Genomic DNA, 27,038 nt, shown 5'->3' with positions numbered 1-27,038 from the left:
TTTTAAATGAAAAATACGTAAAATAACTAGATTCCTTTCTGAATATTTTTTTTCTTGAGGGTTTATCAATTGGCACGACTCCTGATGCGCATTTAAGATTTTTTTAACATAAACATTTATTTTGCACAACTTTCATCAATCAACTTTTTAAACAAATGCAAGGGGAAATTTTTAAATGAAAAATACGTAAAATAACTAGATTTATTTCTGAATTATTTTTTCTCTAGTGTTTATCAATCGGCACGACTCCTAATGCGCATTCGCCTGGCATAATTAATGCTCGAATTACACTTAAAAGACATGGAAGACAGACAAAATGGTCGGAGTATTTACCTCACATTTATTATCTAATGAATGTAAAGTAACAAATGAAGAGGAAGTGGGACATCCAACATTAAAATAAGCCCATCTTCAATTCCACATACTTTACTCCTCAATTTAATGTTCGTAGGTTCATATATGTACCATGGTAATCGACTGTTTTGATATCAATGCCTATTATCGCTCTTTGCGAGAGAAATCGAACGCTCTCTGCCCCAGACACTCTGCCATCTCCACCTACCTCAACTCGAGGCAGCTCCTCGTCTGGTAGGCGATTCCACCGCCGCAGGACCGCGAGCACTCGCTGGGCTCCGACCATGGACCCCAGGGCCCTGTGTCCCCGGAACCGTCCTTGTTCTCCGAGCCAGCGACGTAGAACCTCCTCGGTGGATTGTCGGCGAGGTGCCGCCGCTGCGGTCGGCGGTAATAGTGGAGAGCCTCCATCGCCTCGCTCTGCAGGTACGACTCCAGGGCTTGGTGGTCGTGTTGCCTGCGCCGGCGCCGCGTTTCGTTCCTCCGGATGCCATGATGGTGTCGGATCGGGTGAATCTCTGCCTCCTCTGCCTCGGCCTCCAGAGCCTCGGCCTGCGCTGACTCCAGCTGAAAGATGGGGCCGCCGCCCCCCGGGCCCGGAGTCACCGACGGTACATTCTCCTCCTGCTTCACCAATGGGGGTGGGAAGAAAGAAACAAAGTTTATTGAATTACCCAGGTTTCGATCCCTTGAGATTTTTATTAAAAGTAATAATCTGCCAGTTCGTGTAGGTTTTTGACTTTAGCATGGAAGAAGAATTTTCCATATCTCTCAAGATATGGAAAATTCAATAAGTATAGTAATATACGTACCATACATATCACTTTATAAGCCTCACTTAATGCATTGCAAAATAAATACTCTGAACCTGTTTTATAATAAGCAAACCTTCAAGTAAACATACTTACAGTATCCCTTTGTTCCGGACAACATGTCTATTCTTTTCACGCTTCTACGTGTACCTCGTCTATTCAACATAATGCCCTCTGCCAAAAATCGTCAGCAGTTCATTGTCACTCATATGTTTCGCATCCATTCATTATTTATATGAATAAATTTTCATGCGTTAAATTCACAAATCGATGGTTGAATTTATGTTAAACAAGGAATCATGAAGCATGTGTGGCGCAGAGTTGAGGTGCCGCCCTTTGGCTTACAAACCAAAAATTTTCAAATCTCCTTGTCTGCCCCCAATGAACAATCAAAATTGGAATTAATACTATAGTTTGCAGTCACGCAAGATGTGTATTTTCAAATTTAGGAAATTTTTACATGCGTCTCACCAGAAACGATAAGGTTCAAAATGCGGAAAATTTGAAAAAAATCATAATTTTCAGTATCATAAAGTTTGAAGACAACTTTTCAGCTTTGATTCTTTCCACAAATAAACTACATGTATGTATATGCTTACATAAAAATGATTAGAGTTGATACTTCATTCTTTCCCATAAAATATTTACTTTTTTCAAGAAAGATGATAAAATTCACCATGAAATTTTCCATTTAAGAAAGTAAATTAGGAATCAATGTATACTTAGAGAGTGTGGGAAAAACAATGGTGTTTTTTAAAAGAAACAATGAAAAACCAGACATTATAAACGTCCGAATACACACTAAACTATTCAAACTAATTATGGTAAAAGGTAACAATGGTAAAAGTGTTAACAATTAGGAATTTCGTCTATAAAATTTGGCTTTCAGAGCTACCGAGAACCTTCCAACGAAGCTCTTACGTCTGCGACGAGGGTTTCACGAGCAAGTGGACTATTGTGATGCCGAGAAATGAGCTAATTGAGTGCCAAGAGTGTCTCTAAACGACTAGCTTCCCTCCTACCAAATTTGAAAGCTAGTTTTCACCCCACAACAAGTTGGTCAAAGGGTTCAAGTTTGTTGTGTCTCGGCATCCGCCAAGAAGTGGCGGCAGACGACCGCCTGAGGGACAAAGGAGGATGATTCATTCGTGAAAGAATAGCCACGGATAAGGAATACAGAGGCAGGCGACATCTGGCGTCACTTTGGCTCAAAATACACTGGCGGTCATGCAACGGGACAAAAAAGTTGGAGTAATATTAGACTTTAACGATCCCTGCATCACATATCTTTCCCTTACGGTTCCGAGCAATTAACTTCAGCGTTGTGTGGGTGCGTAACTGTCAATTAGACAAGACGCAATGAAAACGGATCACATATAACCATAACACTCAGGGCGAAAGGAGTATGCTCACCGCCAACAAAATGCCATTACGGCCAAAGTGCACTAATGGATACCCGCTTGTCTTATTCACTCATTTACTTTCTGCTTATATATAGTATAGCATCTCCTCTTTTATGATTCTATTAAGAAAGGAGCAGAATTCACTGTGGCAGATTCTTCAGCAACTTTCCAAAGTAATTTATTCCTTGATTTTTACATATTTTCACATTTTTTGTTAGTGAATTGGGATGGATGGGAAATCATTATCGATAAGAGTAGCAAAACGCTCTAAAAAGCCCTCTGACATACCATTTTAATGAAGTATTGTGCAAGTATTTTTTGCCTTCCCAAATATTTCAAGTCAGAGTAGAAAACGTAAATGAAAACTTCACGAATATATCTTCCTCTAAACACAAAATACATGTTACTCATTTAAATATATATGTATGAATTTAACTCTGAAGCATTTATTATCAATGGAAATTGCAATGGCTGTTTCAAAGAACTGAGCAAATACTTCCGAATCAACTAATGAGCGATACATCCATGGAAATAATGGTTCCCTACACAGTAATTAGAAACTTAAAAAAGTTGAATAATTAATGAAATAAAATTAAAATACATTCAGAATAACAGAATCGGTCCTCAAGGCTATCAAAAACGTATACCAGAACAGGATATGTGTACACGTATGAATAAGGGATTTGAATTCTATGAATTTGTTATTTATGCATGTTAAATAGATGTCAAGTAGGGGGTACAAACTTTCTAGAATATAAAAAATAAAAAAACCATTTCACTTCAATAAATGCCATAGTTCGGAATTTGTGTCTGCACAATGGAGTTCTAGCAGGAAAACACAACAATATATCTTTATCAAGAATATTTTAACATAAAAACATTTGAGTAAGATTTTTCCGGTGCATAAGTGGGTACGCGAGTCAGCGAAAGGGTGGCCTGCTGGCGTTGTTTATCTGGCCGTATTCGCGGAAGAAAAGTATTTTCGTCGGCTTCAACTAATTGAAAATTTTCTCACCCTCCCGCGGTTTTATTCCGTAAACCACGATTCATCAATCAGAATTTATTCCTCCGAGGCCATCGCTACGATGACACTCCATTCAAGGGTTAAGTTGCGTCCGAGAGAGTGACAGCACTGAAGAAGAACATAACATCCCAGGCAAGAAGAGACAAATTTATTCTTTTCATGATCCCAATGCGTTGACCCCCAAAAAATTATCTTTGCTTCTTTGTCAACTGGGAAGCAAAACTTAACACGTACCTTCCGGTTCTCTCGAGGCGCGGAAGAGAAAGTTTGAAGGTTCTTACGGAGGCAAGACGAAGAGCGTAGATTAAATCCTCCCCAGCTGGCGCTTATTTTTATTTTCCATCAACGGTACGCGGGACGAAGCTTTAGCTCACCTGCCATCGGACTAATGAGCAATCATGGAGACCTCGGAAGGCATCACAATCGTATTTTTAACACTCGGCGAAGACTCGGCGTCTCTCTCGACGATATTAAAAATAGCGCTAGTCGTTATGACGGGGAAGGGCAGTACGTAAACTCAAGCGAGAGGCGTGCTTTTTTTGGTCCAATTCACCGACGGAAAAAAATACGCGAAAAAAAACGTATGTGAATAAACGGCGGCGGGCTGTAGTGACGGCAATCAATTAACTTCCCATTCTCCCTTTTAAGCTTTTTTTCTCCCTCACGAAGACACGCATGCGCGGCGCCCAAAACCTTTGGCGCCCTCTATCAGTCTCGCGTTCAACTAGCAGACAGGATATGCAATGGGATGCATTTGAGTGCAGGCTGTAAAAAAATTTAGCGTGTTTTAGCGGCGGAGGGGGCGACTTTTTATAGTGGGTGTGTGCGGGTGGGGGAGGGGTGGGCTTTCCTTATCCGTTGCTCAAACGGAAGCAGGAAAAAAAACGGGAAACAGCCATTCGATTATTCATTTCTCGTCCTTCAGTGGAAAGAGAGCACAATCTCCTAAGCATAATACCATAGCCCCAGTTGTATCTCAACAATGACGTTTTGACGTCAAAATCGAACGGAAAAATGAAAACTGCGTTGAAAATTACTAAGTGCTTCGATACCGGAGATATATATTAGGCCATTCCACAAGGTTACGGAAAGTATTTATATAACCAATCGCGCGTTGGTGATACTTGTTAGAGGCGCTAGATTGGTTCAAATTATCATAATAATTCCACATCCGGGAGATAGGACAAGGAGTATTTTTTTCAGTTTTTTTATTCAATAATTTAAAAAAAGTTAGGGTAAATAAGAGAACAATACAAACTCAATAAACAATAAAATGACGAATGGTAAAATACAAATCATAACTTTTCATGCCTCTTCCCTATATGATACCTTTGACATTTACCCCCTGCTGAGTTCTACGCATAACTTAATGAGCATTTTAACATAAAAAAGAATACCTTGTAATATTCAATTGGTATTGAACTAAACATATTGAAGGATGTTGCCTGTAATACAACCCATCCATCGTTGCAAATCGTTGAGGCATAAGACGGATCGTTAGGACTAAATGATGTGTGAACATAATTTAGATTTACCCTAATATTTTTACAATAAACTGCGCAAGACACGATGAATTCGTAAGAAACGGAAGCAAAGTAAGAGAGAGAAGAAGTCGAGGAAAAATGAGAAATTATTGAAACCAAAAAATAGATGATGGAGTGTAAAGTGAGATGGCATAAGAAATATTTCGAAAGAGTGGAGAGCTAACGTTTAATTTAACTATAAAATGGTTTTTGGGGTCACTCGAGGAGTCTCGTGATAAAATTAACGTAATACGCAATCTCAAAATAATACGTATTACACCACAGCCATGTTTTCGTTGCGGCGTAATATATTTTGGCATTTTTTAAATTTCTTTTTTGATAAACTGAGTGGAATATTTCTGGGACGACAGTAATGGAGTGGTCTTGCTCAATTAAAGTTTTAGGCAAGCATGCAAGTCGGATTTTTGTTTTCGAAGAGGCTTCCATGCTCCTTGATTCTACATCCGGACCCTAGAAACCGCAATGAAACCTAAATTGTACAATGAAGCCTATTAAAGTGCATTCACAAAGCATACTCTGTTTCTAAATTAATTTGGCGTTCACTAAATTTAAATAGAAAAAAAAGACGATTAAAAAAGTAATTTATGCTGCATTTTCCTCATCACAAACAGGAATACGCTCTAATTAATTTAAACGGCGTCATCGAAAACTGTAAGGTAATGAATACGCTTGCAATAAATTTAAAGCCAAGCGAAAAATAGAAAATTTTCCCTTCACAGAGTGCATGCAAAACGACATTCATAGGTTGGCCGTTGCGATAACATTTTACACTTCCTGAATATTTTGTGCTATCATTTAATATATATATTTACTATAATCCGTTTTATGACTATTTATATTTATTTACTATATATATATTTACTATAACCGTTTATGGTATATATAAACCATAAACACAGTAAACAACAAAGGTTTAGTAGGTGATGGTAGAGTTCACCCAGTACTAAGCCCTATACGGCGTGTGAAATTCACACAAATTCGCGCGAATTCCTTTCCCTGTGCCGGTTATGGTTTCCCAGGAAGATCTGGTACCCGAAAAATCACATAGCTCGGGTGGAGCTGCAGGTTCCCAGAGTGCCTCGCCCGGGCATCGAACCCGGGACCCTCCGGTCAACGCTCTACCCCCTGGACTACCGCGACCCTACCATACACACACACACACACACACACACACACACACACACACATATATATATATATATATATATATATATATATATATATATATATATATATATATATATATATATATAGTTACATCACATAGTATGATGAAGGTGACTGGGAACACCGAAATATTAAAGGGAGAGTTTTACATATGTATCTATAGTTGTTTTCATTTTATAATCGTAATGTGGGGTTAAATTAATTCTGCATCAACATTTAACTCATAAGATTTACAATTTGCGTATGAATGGAGGCGTTAGTCGTTCATGCTATCTTTGTGCCTCGGAACTATCCCAACTTTTACAAGGATTTGTAACTCTTTCCTTTCTTTCACTGCAATAGTTAACGAACTAATGAGATTTTCTCAGGCCCTTAATTCAGGCGATAAATCTCACCCAACGATTTCTTGTGACTTGACCTACGACACTGACGTGGTTCAAGGTATCTCTTACTTAAACTTTTGTTAATTGAGATGAGGATCAATTTAAATTTTGCTAAGGTGCTGACAAAGTTCACTTTCAAAGCAATTATTAAAACCGATCGCGTGAAATTATTGGCAAGGTATTAAAACTTTTCCATGTGTGTACGAAGTGAAACTTTTATTTTTAAATTAAACAAAATTCTATGACGGACTTCCAGAGTTACTGATAATTGCCATCAGAGAACGGTAAGGGTAACACAATTTTTTGGAAAAACAGCAATGGAATATGACAAATTGATAAATATTACACGCACGGCTGACCTAAGTGTGATTACAGGGATATAAATGCTCTTTACATTGACTTTTTCACATCAATCTAAACATGATTCATCGTTAATAAAAATTACGGTAAAATATTTATAATATCACCGATACCGCACTTCCAGCATTCCTGAAAGTTTATTCATAAATTGCGATTAAATAGATGTATTTTCAAACTGGAGACTGCGTTTCTGAGGAGGTTTTAAAGGTTTGACAAGCCGGCCAAATTCGTTAAGGATACAAATCAATGCCAAACTATAGTTTACATATGTCCGTGTGTTGAAAATTAGTTCTTAATACGTATAGTTATCCCCTTATTTACTTAGTTTGACGACGATGGTGAAATATCACGGTTCGCGCCCTATCAATTAACGCCTCCCCCTGCCCCCCTGAAAGGGTATTTCGGCGGGGCCAATCCCTTTCGCGGAGAGAGGGGGAGGAACTAGAGGGCCAAGCGAGGAGAGTCGGCATCTAAACGAAGCGATTTATGCGTCCTCCTCAAAACAGCCCCGGGGGTGGGGAAAGGAATTCGTCCGCGTCAATGCCGTTGTGTGCCTCCGTTCCCACTCCCACCCTCTCCCCCATCATACCCTCCGTTTCACACGCCGGCCGACGCACATGAAGTTACAGCACATACATGCAAGCCCCTTTATAAATATGAGGTCACCGTTCAGAGTTGTGACTACTCCTTGTCGGGACACTCTCCCCTCTCTCTCTCTCACAGGTCATAGCCGAGGGTCGTAAAAGGCAATTCTAGTCCCTCTCTCTCTCTCTCGCTCTCTCTAAGACTCTCACCGCCCTTCTCCCTTGTGCCCACTCGTCTCTGTCTCAACCCCCTCCCCCTCTCCCCTTTACCGAAAAAAAAGACGGGCGTGGCAATTCCCCGCGAGAGAAACAATTTACTCGCTTCGTTTCTCTCCGTCCGAACCGGTCTTACTTCGGGATGCCCCGCGAGACGAACTTTGAAAACTCTTTACTCTCTAATTGTCCTTCTGATTCTTGCCGATGAAGAATGTCGGATAAAGGAAACTTGGCAATTAAACTTCATCCATGACACCGACTATTTCACTGTCAAGTCCTCCACGGTCCAGCCGACCTCCAGCCAAGCTGCATGTATTTCTAGTACCCAATACCATCAAATATCCAAGCAGTGGAGTGGTAACCCCTTATCTGTGGTTATTATGCTGTAGCTAATGGGGATTTGTACACAATTTTGTGCATTAGTGCATTGTTGGTATTCGTTTGGCATGGATTAGATTAATCTACCCGTCAAGGTTGTTTTAAATGAACTCATTGAATAGGCACTGTTACGTTTATAAGCCCTGCCCAACGCGACACAAAATACTCTCAAGCCTGCATTGTAATAGACTCTTCAATTCTGTGAACAAGTTCTTCCTGCCTCCCACCCTACCTCGTCTACTACTAATACAACATCCTACCCTCTTTATCCGTCTTCAATATTCCTTTCCACTGCCACTTAATATGGCCCGCACACATTGTTTTCTGTCTCAATTGCAATTCTCCCAATAACCGTGTATTATATGTGTACTTCGTCGTGAATTTTTTCCTTCGCTTCACGGTTCGCATTCTCCAAACAATATCGCAAAATTTTCCCGTCCACGCTTATTCTCTGACCTCAGCGGCCAGATTTCCGAGCCGCACAATCCTACGATTCATATCAAATGTTTCTTCAATCTTTTCTTTACTTCAACATATATGAATATGATAAATTTAACTGCATCATTTCGCAAAATGACACATTACTGACATAAAATGAAGTAACAATAAAATGCTATGTTCACCTGACTATATTCTCTCGCACATATGATATGGGCGCGTTTCAACATCGCCTGCTCCACGGTCAGAAACTTATGAAGCATTTGTTTCTTTAACTTTCTACCTCTTTTTCGGATTGGGGTAAATAGTATGGATCAAGAGAGCAAATCAGGTAGTGCTTGGGTAACTTATGTTACCACTGAAAAATGACCTACATTTTTACATTACCTGTATGCCTTTTTCTCATGTGAACTCGAATGACGATATTATACACTGAGTTTCAAAAGAATCACTGTAGATAGGGCAGATAAATATCGGTCGGAATATGAAATACATACCAAAATGACCATGCGCAATAAGGAAATGCGAGCGATAACCTCTACCACGGAAGATATTATCAATGCGCTATCCCAGTTCTCAGAAAATTCAAGGCAGTATTACGAGGGTCATCCGGAAAGTAGTACCCGTTCGTGAAATAAAGACACAAAAGTAAATATTAACAAACATAAAAAATTTTATTTGAAAGAGGGTACTTTAAACTACTTCTCAACATAATCTCCAAGCAAATTAAGGCATTTGTCATAACGTGTGACAAGTTTCTGTATTCCTGCTGCATAGTCCTTCGCCGCCAGCTCATTGAGATACGCGAGGGACCCATCTTGCACAAATTTTTGCATAATGCAGATGGTGTTTAACAATTTCATGAACAATTGTTCGAGAAACATTGGGAAAATGCTCACAGATGTCATCAATTGTGACGCGCCGATCGTTCCTCACGAATTCGTCAACTGAGCTCACCAGTTGGTCTGTAATGACAGACGGTCTCTCCGAACGCTCATCGTCGTGTGTGTTCCCCCTCCCCATGTTGAAGTTGCGACACCACCGCCGAACAGACGACTCGTCCATTACATTGTCTCCATACACCTCCTTTAATTGGCGATGAATATCACATGGGCGAACGTTTCTTGCATTGAGGAATTTAATCACTGCCCTCACTTCAAAACTGGCGGCGTTCTCAATTTTTTTAAACATTGTAAACAATCACAGAAACAACACAGGCAATGCTAGCGTCACGCAACTTGGCTCAGAGAAGGCAGACAAGCCACTGAAGCTATCTGACCTCGTCCAGCGGCTACTCGCGTCGTCAGCACTTCATGCGGCACGAACGGGTACTACTTTCCGGATGACCCTCGTAGATCATTGGGTAAAGTCATCATGACGATATGAGCGACATTATGGATTTAATTTCGTCAATTTAAATTTAAATAGCCTAAGATTCGTAAGAGAAATCAAATTTAAAGAGTGTTGATGAATCGTACGGAATTCGTTGAAGACGTAAAACAGGCTGTTAGCCAGTGATTTCAATTTCACAATAGTGACCAACTTCTCGGTGAGGCCATTTGACGATAATTATATTTATTAGATGATATTAGAAGATTAACTGTTGATGACTGAAATCCTCTAGTTTTTCCCATCGAGACAGCACCCGGATAATCATTTAGCAAAAGGTTGCGATTGGAAAGCTTTCCTTAAAAGCGACCCAAACCTTCGCAGACATGGCTCTTGAGAATTCGGTGTGGTCAATCCAGTGTTGCTCTCCACTTTCCATTGGAACGTAAAGAGGGAGAGTTATGAGACAGGCGCTGAAGGTCAACCGAGAGAGGCAGGGGAATGATATTCCCAATTCAAGAAACGAAGAACGGCAGTCAGAGAATAACATTTCCCAGTCAACAATAATGACTCCCATCTTCTCTCAGAGGTAACACGAGAACCAGAGGTAAAAAGTTTGAAATAAAAAACATAAAACAATGTGACTTTACAAGACCACCCTTTTGTTTACCAAAGAATTGATGAAACGCATTTTTAAATGACACCATGTATTTAAGGATCGCATATATTACATTTTTATTGAAAATAAATCCAGTTCACTGATGAAAAGAGTTAGTCTCATAATCATAGTCGCATAATTTTTTTAAATATGATAGTCATGATTTCGTTATACTTGAATCAAAAAGCGTGGAAAATTTCATGTGACATACCCAAGTTTTACGGCAATGGCCAGAGAAAATACCACAGGAGAAAATGCGAATTATTTTCTCCAAATCAATACAAAACCTCCATAACAGTCATGGAAAGCGAAACGAAGCATTACCTCGAGCAACGAAAGAATAAAAAAGGCCATAGAGACACTCATTTTATTTCAAGAAATGAAATAAATTAATGTAGTCCCAGTGAATGCCCGGCCAAACCCATTTCTCCAACCTCAATGCTATCACCGCTCTAAATGATACTTGCGATAAACGTGGAGTATATGACCGTAATATTTCACGATTCACGAATGATTTTTGTGAGCTCTATCACATTTATGATAGCTTATTTCACAACTGGTGGTATCTATACATTATTAGTATGCCCTGGGCGCCCAAATTTTTGGTAGAGAATTAAAAAAATCCCATGAAGGCGCAGTTGAACCAATTCCATGGACGTGCCACGAATCAAGTGGGTACTTAATGAGACCAAAGACAGTCCATACTGCCTGAAGTGAATAGGCTTATGAACAATGATTTATTTCGCTGGTTAGGTCACATCTAGATTATTCTACTAGCATATGGGATCCTAATGAAGTTGGATTGCTATGATAAACTGATAAGGATATCAAAATTATTAGAGGAGCTAGGAGGGGAATTACTCACGGAGCGAAGGTTAAATTACGGAATTAATCTCTTGCAAAAATGAGAAAGAGATCTCTTTTGCAATGATGTTGAAAATGAATTATTAGCCCCATCGTACTACCGTCGGTGAGATCATATCAGTAACATTAGAAAGATTAAGTTTAAGATTAAGAACAGACCGATTTAAGATTTCATTTTTCTCACGAACAATAAGGGATCAGAATAACATTATCCGACCGCGCTAGAGGATAAATGTATTTTGTGCCAAAAGTAGTCTGATGTGTAAAGATCCACTGCCACACACGCTAGCGTTGACTTACAGGGTACCATTTATTCACGCATGCATGTAAGTGAAGTACTCAAGTACTGCTATAGACCGAAAGGTACCGAGATCAAATCTGGACGAAGACCTATGGGCCCGCCAAGCTTCACTTCAAAACCCTAAAAAAGTGATTTTTTGACGTCGTTTGACTTGCTATGTACATGAGTAGCTTAGTAGTGAGATCAAGTCTAACCTCTGCTCGTGTTTGGCGATTTCTTACGCGGCATTGGCGTGAAATATGACTCTGAGATTTCACGGTAATCTCAATCTATCTCAAGTCGATCAGACTACGCAGCGGTGTGTTATGGACGGAAGACAACCTTCAGAAGGATACTCTTCAGGTGAAGGGGAACAACTCCCTCCGCGAGAACCAAGCTTTGGTCATTCCAAAACGGAGAAAAAATAAATTAGGTAATGGCTTGAGGGAGAGAGAAAGAGCGCGGATTTTTTGGGAGTTTGTGGAGGTGGGGAGGTGAGAAAAGAACACGTTTCGAGAGACGATATATTTATTATCTTGTCCGCGACCACTCCTTCAATTTTGCAAGGAAGTTTTCCCTCCCAAGGAGAGGCAAAGAGAGAGAGAGATGATGATGGCCGGACTTCTTCCTCCCCTTGGAAGTGTTCGCTGCCACCCCTCTGGGAGCGAGCGAATACCCATTCCCCGTCTATTTCTTCGCTTTGTTTCCTCGTCGACCTTCCCCCATGAATATCCGATGGTCCTCGGAGAGAAGGGCCCTCACTCTCCGGACCGGAATATTAAATCACGCCGCCGTGGCTGGATCCGACTCATTCCCTCTTCCCGCGCGGCCCACGCGCTCCTCTCCGCTTCCCCCCCCCCTCTCTCTCTCTCTCTCTTACTTCCACTCAAACTCACTGTAACATCTTTCTTTTGGCTGTATGACAGCTCGCTCTTCCACACACACCCACGTCCTCTCAGAATCTCGAGAGGAGAGCCTTATTCACGGCAATTCCTCCCGTTCCTCATCCTCGGGGATGCGGGAGGGATTGAATAATTATTTTGACGCCTGCAACGGAAATTTTAGAATAATCCGGAACGCCGTGGCGGGAAGACTTACCTTAACAGACAATTTTAACAAATAAAAAAAATTGAATTCATCGAGTAAGCGTGTTGCACGATAGCGTACGCTAGTCTCCACCGAGTCTCCCAAGCATCTCGAACATTACCTAAAGATTTGATTGATGTGATGCAACTATGATTTTAAAGTGGCTTATTATTTTAATCGGTTCAGATTTAGACATATAGAGGTATCGAAATGAGCGGCACAACTAGAATTTCGAAATCGCAAAGCGCAAGTACTTGAAGATCATTAAAGAAAAACCGAGTGAATAATTTTAAATGTCGTGGTATTCCTGGCGACTGAGCGATATAATGCAATAGCGAATAGTTATTATTTGAAAAAAGTGCGTGCACCTGTCCAATACAATATCAAACAGGCCACTTATGGCTTGAATTCAGTAATTATTTTGAACAGTAAAATCTGCGCGTGAAAAATAGGCAGGTTTTGAAACCTACCGAGGTGAGTTTTCTTTCGTTATCGTTGTGACTTTCAATCCATGCTCGACTACTATGGAGAAACACTCCAGTTTTATTTCAACTAAGTGTTTCCTCACATTTAAACATGTGTTTTTAGCTTGTTTATTGACTCTCCTGATCGGATATTTCCTTTGCCAAGATTACCCTCATCATTCTTTTTGTTGGCTCCATAGCTAATATTCCTCTTTCGAAGCTAACCAAATGTTTCCATTTGTTTACCTTTGATATTCTAGTTTGATGTTTACGCTACCGTCTTGTCTTACCCCGACACTAATTGTTTGTGTTAAATTTCCATCATCTCTATCAATAAGGCTTACAAAACAACGAATAAGGGCTACATAGCTAAACACTCTGACCGATTCCGTGAATAATTTCAAAGAAAGTACGCATATCTCTCCCGTTCGAAGTTCTCCTCTTCTTGTTACCTAAGCTGATGACGTTTGTGTCTTGTTCTTCCTGAAAAGGATCTTGAGGAACCCCTCGCTTCACGTGGGCAAATCGGGAAAGAAAAAATAAACAAATTAAATAAGGATATTTAAATTTCGCAGGGTAGGTACCCAAGGAAAAATTAAATGGATATCCTTCCACAGTGTGTGGTAAATTGCTATAAAGGGTGAAAAACATTGCGAAAAAGAGAAAAATTATGTGAATCTTAGGGCCACCATTCAAAGTGGTTTGACGGCGCAGTCGTAAAATATTGAATCTTAGTTTTTAATTTCCTGTGACAATTTCCAGATGATGGTGGATTTGACTACAGGGCATTAATAAAATTAGTGATTGGTTGTTAAGCAACCATACGAGCTTGTATATTTAGGTCATAATTCCTTATTTAAGAGGCTATAAAAGCATCTTGAATACTAACGAGAAAACACTCATTTATAAGAGTAATCAACTTATCAAAGTAGGTTCTTGATACCAATGCCTAATTTATCTTATATTAGTAAATTCCACCAAAAAAAATACTGAATAAATATTTTAGAGCCTGCATAAGACATTCCTAAAATTTCATATTAATGAATACTACAAATATTCCTCCCATCATTTTGTCCAACACGCCTCTTCATTTCCTCACCTACTCATTCTACCCTCTTCCGCAGTCTTCAGCGGTCTGCTTGTACTGCCATGGGATTTGTCTCCATTCGTTTTTGGGTATCTCCTAACAACCTTCCCACCATCCCTATAACTTCTTTCATTCTTTTTCCGTCCAATTCACCTTCTCCATTCTCCTCCACGCTCACAAAAGAAAATCCTCAAAAAAAAAACTCTGTTGATGTATGTATACGGAAAGTCTCAGGTTAGCACTCATATGCCTTTCAATATTTCTCCTTTACGAGCAAGCTAACGTACAATCAGATGACAGGTTCCTGCCCCCTCATATAACATTCCTTTCCATACTACTCTCCCATATTCGATTGCCTTCCGTCGTCTTTCTTTTATCCACCCTCTTATTCCTTGTACACCCGAAGAATAATCAACCCCATGCCCTGGCAACATTCCCAGTCGTTCTCCTCGAACTTTAGTGCACTTCATTTCCTTCACTTCCCGCCTAGTAGCTTCCCATCAGCAATAATTAACAGTTTTTGTCATTGGTTAATCAACATTTGAATAATGGGATACCTCTATTCTCGGACGCTCGGAATATGGCACATTGCGCAAGGCTTCCGTCAGCTGTTTTCAGTGAATCAAGAGACCTAAATAATGCGATGCAAATTGAAATTGCGTGGAGAAACGAAGGCTTCGCGCCGCTCATGACACAATCGATATTTTAAAGTCTTGAAAAACCAAAAGGGGGCTCTAATGGCCTGGGGTTCGTAATGTCATCTGACCTTGATTCTGACGACAATGAATGGAAAAGAAGAGGATGAATATGCTTAATTACAACAAATAAAAATATGTCTGAGTTATTATTGCTAACCATTAGTCGTCAACTCTTTAGGCTTCGTGTTTAATGGTTTCATTACCTTGAGAGACAATGAAGCTCCCCCTTATATATGCTCGCTTACACTATACACGGTGGAATTTTTCCAAACGTAGCTGATGATAATAATGCTTATAAATATGACCTTTCGCTGACATTTTCTAAACTGCTCACAAGAGTATGCTATATTTAGAGCACCCGAGAATAGAGGTATCCCACTATTAAAATAGTGATTGACAAATGAAAAAAAAAACTCTTTTTAGCTGTTTTTATTTATACGTCGATTTATGGCCAAACAACGAAAAAGTAACTTGAGATAAGTCATAGTATTTTCTAAGTGCCTCAATGTCAATTATAAGTTTCAAGTCCCGGCTTAAAAGTGTTGCTTCAATCATTGGCATTGGCACTGCTAGTCTAGACTGGAGGGTAAAGAGCACGCATGATAACCCAAGGGTCACGAGTTCGAGTCCTTCACGAGCAAGGATGTTGTAAAAAATCTGCCACTTCAGTTCGTGAGAAACTCGACATACAACGGAAACGCAATTCGAGACCCGATTCCCATCAGATATGTCCGAGATTTAAATAAAGATATCTATAGGACTCGCCCTTATACACGTGGTTGCGTATTTTCTCTCTCTGGTCTTATAATATATCACACAGTACCGAATTTTATTTCTTCATCATCCAAGGTAGTCTATCAATAAGAGGTAGGCTTTCGACGGCTCGTAACAATTATTGCATACGCAGCGTATTTTTCCCAAATATGTTCTGTTTTAGCCCTGCATACATACTTTCTATCGGCCTTCATTCCGTTCAAAAATCCAATTCTCCTCCATCCTTTTCTCCGCTTGCTCAACATCCTTCCTTCTGTCGAAAACTTCAGAATCTCATTACTTCACAATATGGACTCTTTGTGCCTTCTTTGAAACCTAACAACTTCATTTATTCTCATGTGATACTTGTCTTCCTCTCGATTCAACGTACTTTACTCATACTCACATTTTGAAAGTTTCTTTTCATCGCCTATACTCTATCCTTAAAAACCAGGCTAAGCTGTCATACACACAGCTAGGCTATAGAGATTGCTGCGTGAGTATAAACGCCTAAAGTATACACTGATAGTCGCAAGAGAGTTGCCATAAGTTCATCGATAGGGCTCGATAAAACGATGATCAGTATGCCAGGCCTTTTTAACCATACTATTTTAATGGTATGACCATAACGCATAAGGAGGAACTAAGGAGTCTTAATATTTTTCCCATGTGAACCTCGTCCAAAAATTGTACGACGAGCTGGACATTGTGGTTTCAGGTCCTTAAACTCACTTGAGATTCTGACACGACACTTGCATAACAAAACGTACTCTCAATCCTTAAGGCTAAATATAAAACTGACGTATCGTATTCTCATTGCGAGTGGCGCTTATCGAACTGATGAATGCTCAAAACCTCACTACACCAAAGCAGTAACAGAGGCTGTAAACGCAACGGTATTAGTATGGCCGACACATGATATTGAGCAGAACATGCCACGCATAGCAATTGACATTTTTTTTCTGACGGAAACCTTTGTTAACACGCATGCTAAATACGGTAACTTGCATTGCAATCACACACAACGACGCTCTTTTATGTGCACCCTCGAGCCTAGATATACACCGAAAAGATTTTGACATTCATATGCCGCCCAGGCATTTTTGATGAAGGCTGTGACCGTCAGCAGTGAATTAAGCTCTTCGTTTCAAAATGGCGATGATGTCATGGTTTTCTGAGGCCACAGAGGTGCGAAAATATCCTATTAAGACTGGATTAGGAGTCTATGGTGTGAGGAGGTCCCGGCAGATATGATAATCAAATTGCAGGAGCAGAGGGGCTATGCAGCTCAGTTGACAGAGTTGCGTCAAAATTGGCTCTCCAGCCATTCTGTAAATGATGGGCGATATGAGCCATTTATTCCGGTTATTTTGCGTCTTAAATATCTGTATATCTGTATTTTAACATCTGCGTTGCTCTGGATCTTTTTATCAAAGACGAAAGTCCTTCGAAAATCATTAATTAAGATTTATCTACCGAGTACAAGTATTATTCCACCGAAGGTAATTAAAGCATTTTTTTAAATTAATGTCAGCGAGCAAAAACGCTATGTCCTAGGACATCTATAGTGGAATGTGTGTTATTGCCATTTAATAAGCTATCGATTACTAGGTTCTTAGTGGAGCCAGAAAAACATTCACACAATGAGTGGATATTCTGGGAAATAATTAACTAAAAATTAGAATTTATCAAATAGTAATGGGGAAATGCGACTGTAACGTCATAGAGCAATTCCGATTTTTCCCTGGTTAAGCTTCTTTCAGATTATGCCGCTAGTACATGGGATTCTTGTGAATTTGGATCGATTGCCGAATTACACCGCGCGCAGCGTAGAGAAGCTAGATTCGTAAAACATTTTTCTGATACGCCGAGTAGCGTATCAAATTTAATAGAGGAAGTATATGCTGGAAATAACTCATGAAGCGAAGGTTAAAATATAGATTAAATCTCTTGCATAAATTGGAAGAATGTCTCTTTAGTGATGATACTGAAAATGTATTATTAGCCCCATTGCACCACATGCCAAATGATGAGATATCATGCAAATAAATTTTAATATTTAAATAATTTAGAGATTTTAAGGGTAGAACAGATAAATTAAAGATCTTATTTTTATCACTAAAGATAAGAGATCCGAATAACAATATCCAACAGCGATATGGGGTGATAATATTTTGGGTCAAAAGTAGTCTCGCGTGTAATTACCCCCTGCCACACCAAGCGGTGGCTTGCATGGTACCATCCATGTATGTGTGTATGTAATTCTGATCACCCAACTGACACCTTACATTACAGTAAATCATTCTTCAACTTCAAATACATTCTGATTCTCTTCATTCGTTCAAATGCCTATTCTTCTCAATGCCTCAAACACCTTTACCACATTCTCCCCTCTCGCCTCTCCAAGGGCACTGCATCCGCTTTCCCTATCTCCTTTGAATTTCTGCCAACAACCTTCTCCCTTCTCCTAACACGTCCAACCCCTCTACGATCGTTTTTGTTTCTGTCTATTCTTTTACGCAGGAAAATAAAGAATATTTGATTAACGTTAAACACCAAATATTTGAACTTATTTTACATAGTTATAGTTATAATATTACAAATTTAACATGAGCTGAAGTAATGCAACAATTTCAGAGCGTAAAAATCATTCGCCTTGACTGGGACTCGAACCCAGATCCCTCAATATCCGGTCGAGTGCTTTAGCCACTTAAGCTACCGAGGCGTCCTCTTAAACTCTGAAATTTTGGGGCTTTTAAAGGAACTAGATGTTATGACGAAATACCGTACATACAATGTCACATGCATTCGTAGTCGTGCGCGAGGCGCCACTGTCCACGAGGTTAAAGCCAACTTTAAACACGTATGGTGTTTTCCCTTTGACAAATTCCAAAGAAACTGCGGGAGATGCCGCAACAGTAACTTTTAACGGAGTCATCCGCTAATGTGCATTTTAATGCAACAATTTCAGAGCGTAAAAATCATTCGCCTTGACTGGGACTCGAACCCAGATCCCTCAATATCCGGTCGAGTGCTTTAGCCACTTAAGCTACCGAGGCGTCCTCTTAAACTCTGAAATTTTGGGGCTTTTAAAGGAACTAGATGTTATGACGAAATACCGTACATACAATGTCACATGCATTCGTAGTCGTGCGCGAGGCGCCACTATCCACGAGGTTAAAGCCAACTTTAAACACGTATGGTGTTTTCCCTTTGACAAATTCCAAAGAAACTGCGGGAGATGCCGCAATGGTAACTTTTAACGGAGTCATCCGCTAATGTGCATTTTAATGCAACAATTTCAGAGCGTAAAAATCATTCGCCTTGACTGGGACTCGAACCCAGATCCCTCAATATCCGGTCGAGTGCTTTAGCCACTTAAGCTACCGAGGCATCGTCTTAAACTCTGAAATTTTGGGGCTTTTAAAGGAACTAGATGTTATGACGAAATACCGTACATACAATGTCACATGCATTCGTAGTCGTGCGCGAGGCGCCACTATCCACGAGGTTAAAGCCAACTTTAAACACGTATGGTGTTTTCCCTTTGACAAATTCCAAAGAAACTGCGGGAGATGCCGCAACAGTAACAGTAATGTGCATTTTAATGCAATATCCGGTCGAGTGGCTAAAGCACTCGACCGGATATTGAGGGATCTGGGTTCGAGTCCCAGTCAAGGCGAATGATTTTTACGCTCTGAAATTGTTGCATTAAAATGCACATTAGCGGATGACTCCGTTAAAAGTTACTGTTGCGGCATCTCCCGCAGTTTCTTTGGAATGAGCTGAAGTATCGGTAAACTATCAAAAAACAAAGTAATGCAAAGTTATTGTTCACTAATAAAAACATTTACACTTTTAAGATAAAAACAATTCAGAATGAATGATGCACTAGAAAAACATTTCAAATAAATCTATCAGCATTCGATTCCTTAAGCATCGAAACGGGACATATCGCTTTGATGATTTTATCTTGCCATTTTAAAAACATCTGATGTGGCCATTTAATTTGTTTCTCTACCATTTTGACATCTCTATTTTAAAATTAAATTACAAGCCACAATCAATAATTAACAATCAGTTAGAATGAGTTTAATAAACCACTGAAATTACGACAATATTGAAGATTCAAAAAAATGATTTTGACCTTTCTCGCGATAAGCTAATCACTGTTGTGAAAAAATGAGAACGTACCTATTTATTATGAATACCAAATAAAGTATGTTTTAATGTACTAGATGTTTCATTGGCCGAGTCCTTTCTTGCACGAATTATAATAAAATAATATTAATACACCATGACGGATATGATTTTTCAATATCAGATTCGTATAATGCACTACGTCTATATTTTCAACAAATAGACGGAAATTTAAATAGCTGCCCGAATCTCATTGTTTGACCTGACTAAGAAAAAATATTTCTTAAGTGAATCTCAAAAGAATGTTTTATTTAGGAATGTGCTAAGCTGTGCACCGTTGCCTGCTGAAGCTGAGCGTTACGAGAATATTTAACATGCTGAGTAAATAATCACCTTTGTTTAGGTTATCAAGTATTAATTAGCAGCAACTGGGATTCCCTCAGAGTTTCGACTTTCAAATGCATCATTCTGCGCATCGTCCTCGGCATTATTTATTCATACATTTCTTTCAACTATCCTCGAATGCTAAGCTCAGTAAATTACTTCAAATTTAGGGCTTCTCTAACATCCTCCCCCTATCACTTCTAGGGTTCATTCACCTTTTGGAAATATATTCTATCTAATAAAACATAGATATCTTATAACTTAAAACGAATTTTTTACTCAAAAAATATATTTCCCAATCATAGCACAATGGAAAAACTTATTTTTTCAAGACAAATTCGACAATGACCCACATTTTAAGGTAGAGTTTTGTGCATAGAATAAATGAAGAGCAATCCCAGGTGTAATGAAGAATAGGGAGTAAGAACTTCAAATGCAATCGAGCTCTAACTATTACCTACGCTTTGAAGAGCCGGTCATCTAATTCGAAGGAAATCAAATCACACCCAGAGAAGACCGAAATGGGAGGCAAAAAACGGCGGTAAGGAGAACTCGCGGTTCACGACAAGAGTCAGCATTATATTCTCGTGGCACGCCCATTGTATTTCCACCCCCACTCTACTCACGCCTTCAATCGAGGGACTTCAAGCCCTTCGTCGCGATGGTCTTTTGACGCCTGCGAGTTGGACAACTCAATCACAACCATCCTGCTGATGAAAACAACTCGAAGGAGATTTGACTCTGTTAGCTCTACATACATCATGCGAAGCGGATGTATTCCGACCATTAAACACCGTTCTTATTATGTGATGACGGAAATGACAGCACCGCTAAAATTAGTTCGATAATATTTTTCAAATATTTGGATAATTGAAGGATCATTGAAAAGAATATGACTCTCTATTGGCCTTGATACCTTTGCGGTTACATTTTTATCACATTCGTCTTGGCCGTATTAACTAAGTCAGGGAAAATATTTTACGAAAGACTCTGATAGAGGAGTAGGAGATGCCTTATACGCGATGTGCATTACTGTTCCACCTGAGGTAATTAATTTAAACAAAGATACCGAAAGACTCTTATAAAGATCCAAATGTATTAATTATAACCTGAATATTTAACGTAGAGATAATATCACATAACAATATTCTAGAGCGGCGACTGTAATGAGGAAACTTTCATGGTCTCTCCATGCCTTAAGATCATGGCATTATGAAATGGCACTTTTAGGTCAAAGGATACATATAAAATATGAATTTTGGCACAAAATGCTGATCGGGAAAATAAGGGTTACTTTCTCTCTGGGAATGCAATCACGTGAAAATCGATCATGAAGCAAATTTAACACTGCAGCATAAAATGCATTTTATTTCACATTTCCCTTGATGTTGCTCGGTTTAATTCACATCGGAAAGTTTGAATAAATTCAACAAAATCTTTCCCCAGTGTTGTCTAGTTCAAGGATAATAAGTAGTTCTGTTAATTATCTTGAAATCAACCTCTCAGTTACCAACCCGATGCATGTCCCGCAAGCCGCTATCAGGATGAGTGGAGGGTGGTGGAAGAGTACCAACAATACATGCGCCACTCATAGCTTATTCGTGTATTTGAATATATACGAGTATTAGTTCATATGCAAAAACACTGGCAAACATACATACATACACAAGTGCTTGTATATAGAATTATTCATCATTGATTATGTCATTGAGTGTTTGTCTTTGAATTAATGTAATCGGGTGCTTGTGCTCAATTTTTTATGATTTCGTAATGTGAGATGGAAGAACGAATATCTAAATCTGTCTATGGCTGCGAAGGTTTTGGCTGTTTAGGGAACGATCACCTAAATCTGTCGATGAGGTGCTTATCTCTCTCATTTCACCTCGTAGGTCGAAATTGCCGATATGATTTGGGGCCATAATAATTCCCTCGGTGTCGCTCGGAAGAGAAAGCTCCGGTATCCTGTGCCTTTCTACCTACCTGTCTTGCCTCCTCTCTTGGTGAATCAAGGGCCTTCCAAACTAATTCCTCCAACATAACCGTCACGCTAACTCTCTTCAAGTAGGAATTTTGAACTAAGCCAGTGGATTTTCATCGAAAATTTTCCAATTATTGAATTAACGTTTTCTATTCTCCTAAAAACCGTCTCATGAAGCATGGCTCCTTAAAGTATGACGAGAAAATAATTGATTTGTGCATACAATTTGTATGTTTGTATTACATGGTTTGTTTAGTGCCGGCCCCGGTGGCGGCAAGGAAACGTCCTCGCCTGAAGTTTCGTAGAGGTCGCGGGTTTGATCCCCGCCTAGGAGGGGTTTTCTCCATCTAGGGTTGCAGGGGTATTTGTCTATCGTTATATTATTGTTAAACGTCCGATGTAAAGGTCGAAGTGCTGTTTTCGGATTAATTAGAAATAAACAAATTTCGCAACCGTCACGTGCGACAATAATGGTAGAAAAAAATTAGCATTTTTCATCAATGAGGCAGCTTTATTTGAATATGAACTTTTCCATAGAGACGGGATTGGTAAAGATGGGGGAAATTACGCGTGGAAGGTCGTCTGTGTGCACCACGCCCTTGAAACAGATCGGTGATGGTTCCACACCCATGGGAGCTATTGCATCATGAAGCGGTTGAAGAAATCTCAATTCTCATGCCCTCCAGGGCTCTGGACAGATATTATTTTTGTGAAAAAAAACCTAGAACCCTCTGCTGGAGGAGATGTGGGTTTGAGCAACCAAACGATCGTAAAAACTTGCGTTGTCACCAATCTCTGAGCACGGCTTTGGATATGAGTTTTTGTCACGATTTCTATCCCACGAGACTGGCATGCTCAAACCCATCCTCTTTCAGGATAACCTCGAGGGAAACAGTAACAAATAACAGACGTTTGCGCGTTTGTTTCCAAATCCGTCGAGAGTTTGATTAAAATTGTGAGGAAGCTAGCACATTTTTTGCATTATCGAAACAGTCCTCGATTTAACACGCCTTCATCTACACAGCCGATATTTGACCACAAACGAACTTTACCAATGAAGTTTACCTAATTATCCACCCACCATACTCTAATTGTCGGAACATACTATGAACAAGGAGGCTACATATTCTTCAATCATCATTTAGGGTTCCATTTCGGGAGAAACATTGGTGTGTGTGTGTGTGTATATATATATATATATATATATATATATATATATATATATATATATATATATATATATATACACACACACTCACACACAATGACTTACAATCTGTTAATTGTTATACGAACTTAACTGTTTTACGGGACAGATTAATATTTGCTCTAATTAAAGGTGGTATACAAGACGTAGCCTTACCTGACTTACTACCCCAAATGCTACCTTTAATTAGAGCAAATATTAATCTGTCCCCGTAAAAAAATTTAAGTTTGTATATCAATTAAGTGGTTGAAAGTTGGTTCGTAGCCTTTCGAGCTATATTTCAGGGCAGCTGAACGCGAGTAATCCAACTCATCAAGACGGGTGTTGGCGCACGATAAAAAAGTACCATTCATTAAAACACGCAGCAGTTTCTGCGTTTTCAAGAACGCCATGCGTCATGTAAGTTGTGTTATGATATGATGATACCAGTGTTGATGATTGATACTAGTAATGAAATAAGTACAGACACTTAAGGAAATACACGAAACGCTCCTATGTCAATGTTTATTTAATTAAAATCAATTCTCTAAATTACCTTAATTACCTTTAACTAAAGAAGAATCAAGTGTGTCCTGTTTTAAAAGTATCCCCTGCCTTGACATGAAGGGAACTTATGATAATTTTGAAATCTGTGGAAAAATAAAAAAGTGAGTTTATTTAGTGTATTTAGTGGTAGTGGATCCAGAACGCCGTGGGATTTTGGATACTCCTGGGTAAGCTGAGAAGTGGTTGAAAGGGGAGAGCCTTTTTAAATGGATTGGAGAATTGCAGAAAGGAATAATATACGCCAACAAGAGGCTAGGAGGAGGTTTGTATAAGTCCAGGACGATGGGTAATGATGGTTTGTGACTGTCAGGAACGCACATCTTATCGGCATAACGCCGACTATGACGATTGTTTCACTTGATTTAAATCTTGGATTTCTCTCTCCTGCTCTTCATTCCTACCCCTGAGATTTATATTTCAAACACGGACTGACTGACAAGATAAAACCATTTACACAGGTGGCTATTTTACGATGTACATCTGGTTTGAGCCGGACTCTCTTTTCTTCTTTCTATGAATTCACTGGCTCTATCCTCACCTGAGAATAACTTCTCCCCTTCCTTATTACTGTTACCACTCCTATACTTCTTCTCTCTCCCTAATCATTTTATTCAAATGCCCTGAGGTGAATAAAATCTATGAGAAATATATTTCACCAACAATATATCTTCCTTGCCTTTTTTCTATCATCTTCAAGAGCTTCCCCTCCTATCATACTCGTATTCTCTTCAATAAGTCCCCATTTCTCATCCATAAATCCATTTTACTCTCCCTATTCTTTCACGCTGACAAGTTTTAAACTTTCCAAATTCATTCACATATTTTTTCCTTATCATTCATGCATTACATCCATTCAAAACAACACCTCAAACAAAACACTTAGCAAACATCCTCCTCAATTCAACTGGAATCTTATGCGCAGCGCACAATCCTTTCACCTTTTCAAACGCTTTCGTTCTCATTGATATTGCTCACCTCCATTCTTCCGTACAACTCCCACACATGCTACTAAAATACAAAACTATTCAAAAGAAGCCATTTCATCGACCACCTTCCCTTCCAAAGATAAACCAGTAACGCCTTCTATATTTCCAACTCTCATGAATCATCTCGTTCGCATTCATCTTCGTCCAATTCTTCTCCTGCGTTTGCAATCATTTCATCAGAGATGCAGTTCTTCTACAAGCTTGTAATTCGAACTAATTTTTCTAGCAATGAAATTTTTCAGAATAACCAGCCTGTTCTGGGAGACCATATATCCGAATCAGAGTGTTCGAAGTCCCCTTTTTAGCCGTGCCCGTCGACAGACGTGGCGTCGTGCTCTGGCCCGCGGTCGAACGCAGGGAGAATGGCCAAAAAGATGAAGAGCGTGCCGGGTATTCTGGCACGCCAGAAGGAATGTCTTTTATGTTGTTTGGCGGGGGTGAGCGCGTGCGTGTGGTGGGGGGGTGGGATGGGAGACGGGGAGGGGTGAGTTCGAATCGCAGGGCTGTGAGGCGGGAGGGTTCTTTTTCTTTTATTCGGGGGCATGAGGGAGTTTTAGTGTCACGCCTTACCTCGATTCGTGGAGAATGCGGCCGCGAATGTAGTTGTGTTGGTTCCAGTGCGGAAGACATTTTGGCCCACCCATGCAGTCAGGGGAACGGGAAGGACGGGAGGACGGAATACGGAGAACGAGGAGGGAGAAGGTTTAAGGCGTGGGACCCACTCCATAAACATGTAGCTCAATTCCTGTATAACCTCAGTTAATTATAAATTCATCATTATATTAAGCAAGATGTTGCTAGGCTATGATGAATGTATTTAAATGTCGTTTTATTATTATTTTGTTAGTTTGAAGAGGAATAGAGTTACATAATACCTCAAAATAAATTACACTTCGTTTATGGTTATCATTAGTTCTTTCTGACTTCTGTATGTTTACTAAAATAGCCACTTACCGACCTCGATACTGGTATATGCGATGGTACATAATGTTATTCTTGTTTTCTATATATTAACCAAGTAATGAGGCCAAGTTAAACGAAATGAAATACGCTTGGTTACACGGTCTCATACAAGTAATGAGTGTTCACCATTTAATAGACGTACACAGTGCCCGTACTCGTTTGTCCATTTTACACAAATATAATAAACTCAATTTCATTTTCTTTAAATTTTTATATAAAAAATATCAATTTAATTTGAGTTAAAGTGCAAAAATGCGCAGTTTCAAATAAAGTATACGAAGATGAATAGATTACATATTACTATGATTCCTTACTAATGAACAATTTAGTCCTCCATCACAATGGATTCGTGGACAGTATATTAATCGTCACCAGCATTAGTACTCTGTCCTCTTAATAGGTGACTGTGTCTACATTGGAGTAGCGTTTTTAAGTAACTATTACTAATAAATAACCGAGATACATGGATATGATTTATTCTGGATATCAACTGATCCTTAAATACATAATGCTGTACGTTACAGCTATTTATGTTGATTATTTTTGTTTCCGGAATTTAAAGATTGTAATTGAAAGTAATTCGAAGTATAGAGAAGATGGAGACTCGCAGGGTGATTAAGTTCCTTCACTTGAAAGGTTACAGCGCAGAGCAAATCCATGATTAAATTATGGCTGTCTATGGAAATAATAGCTCGTCATATGGCACAGTTGTAAGGCGGAAAAAGAATGTTCACTCTGGTCACATGTTCATCACAGACGATCTATGAAATAGAAGATCATCGCTCACGGCCGATGCTGCCACAGTGAAGAAACTTAAGGAAAAAATCTTATTAGAGAGGGGAAAAACCATCCATATGATCATATATGAGGCAGGTATTAGTAACGCCAATCTGTGGAAAATTATTGAGGAAGAACTGCAATTGTCAAAAGTGTCAGCACGCCGGGTTCCACG

The 27,038-nt window shown here is 39.4% G+C and overlaps 1 protein-coding gene across 2 annotated transcripts in view; it reads right to left on the bottom strand.

Annotated features, from left to right (window-relative positions):
* The window catches only part of Ppn (proteoglycan-like sulfated glycoprotein papilin), a 458,808-nt gene that overhangs the window by 75,007 nt on the left and 356,763 nt on the right, over positions 1–27,038 (bottom strand). The window contains exon 3 of one of the 2 annotated variants that reach the window (XM_071598156.1): positions 563–981. In XM_071598156.1, coding sequence (XP_071454257.1) covers positions 563–981 — 419 coding nt within the window. The remainder of the gene's footprint in view (positions 1–562; positions 982–27,038) is intronic. The other variant, XM_071598157.1, reaches the window with a different exon arrangement.

This window comes from Hetaerina americana, unplaced genomic scaffold, assembly GCF_022747635.1.
Source record: "Hetaerina americana unplaced genomic scaffold, ioHetAmer1.1.p SCAF_9, whole genome shotgun sequence".
Taxonomy (NCBI): Eukaryota; Metazoa; Arthropoda; class Insecta; order Odonata; family Calopterygidae; genus Hetaerina; species Hetaerina americana.
The sequence above is the reverse complement of the archived record's forward strand: the minus strand, read 5'-3'. Positions and strand labels throughout refer to the sequence as shown.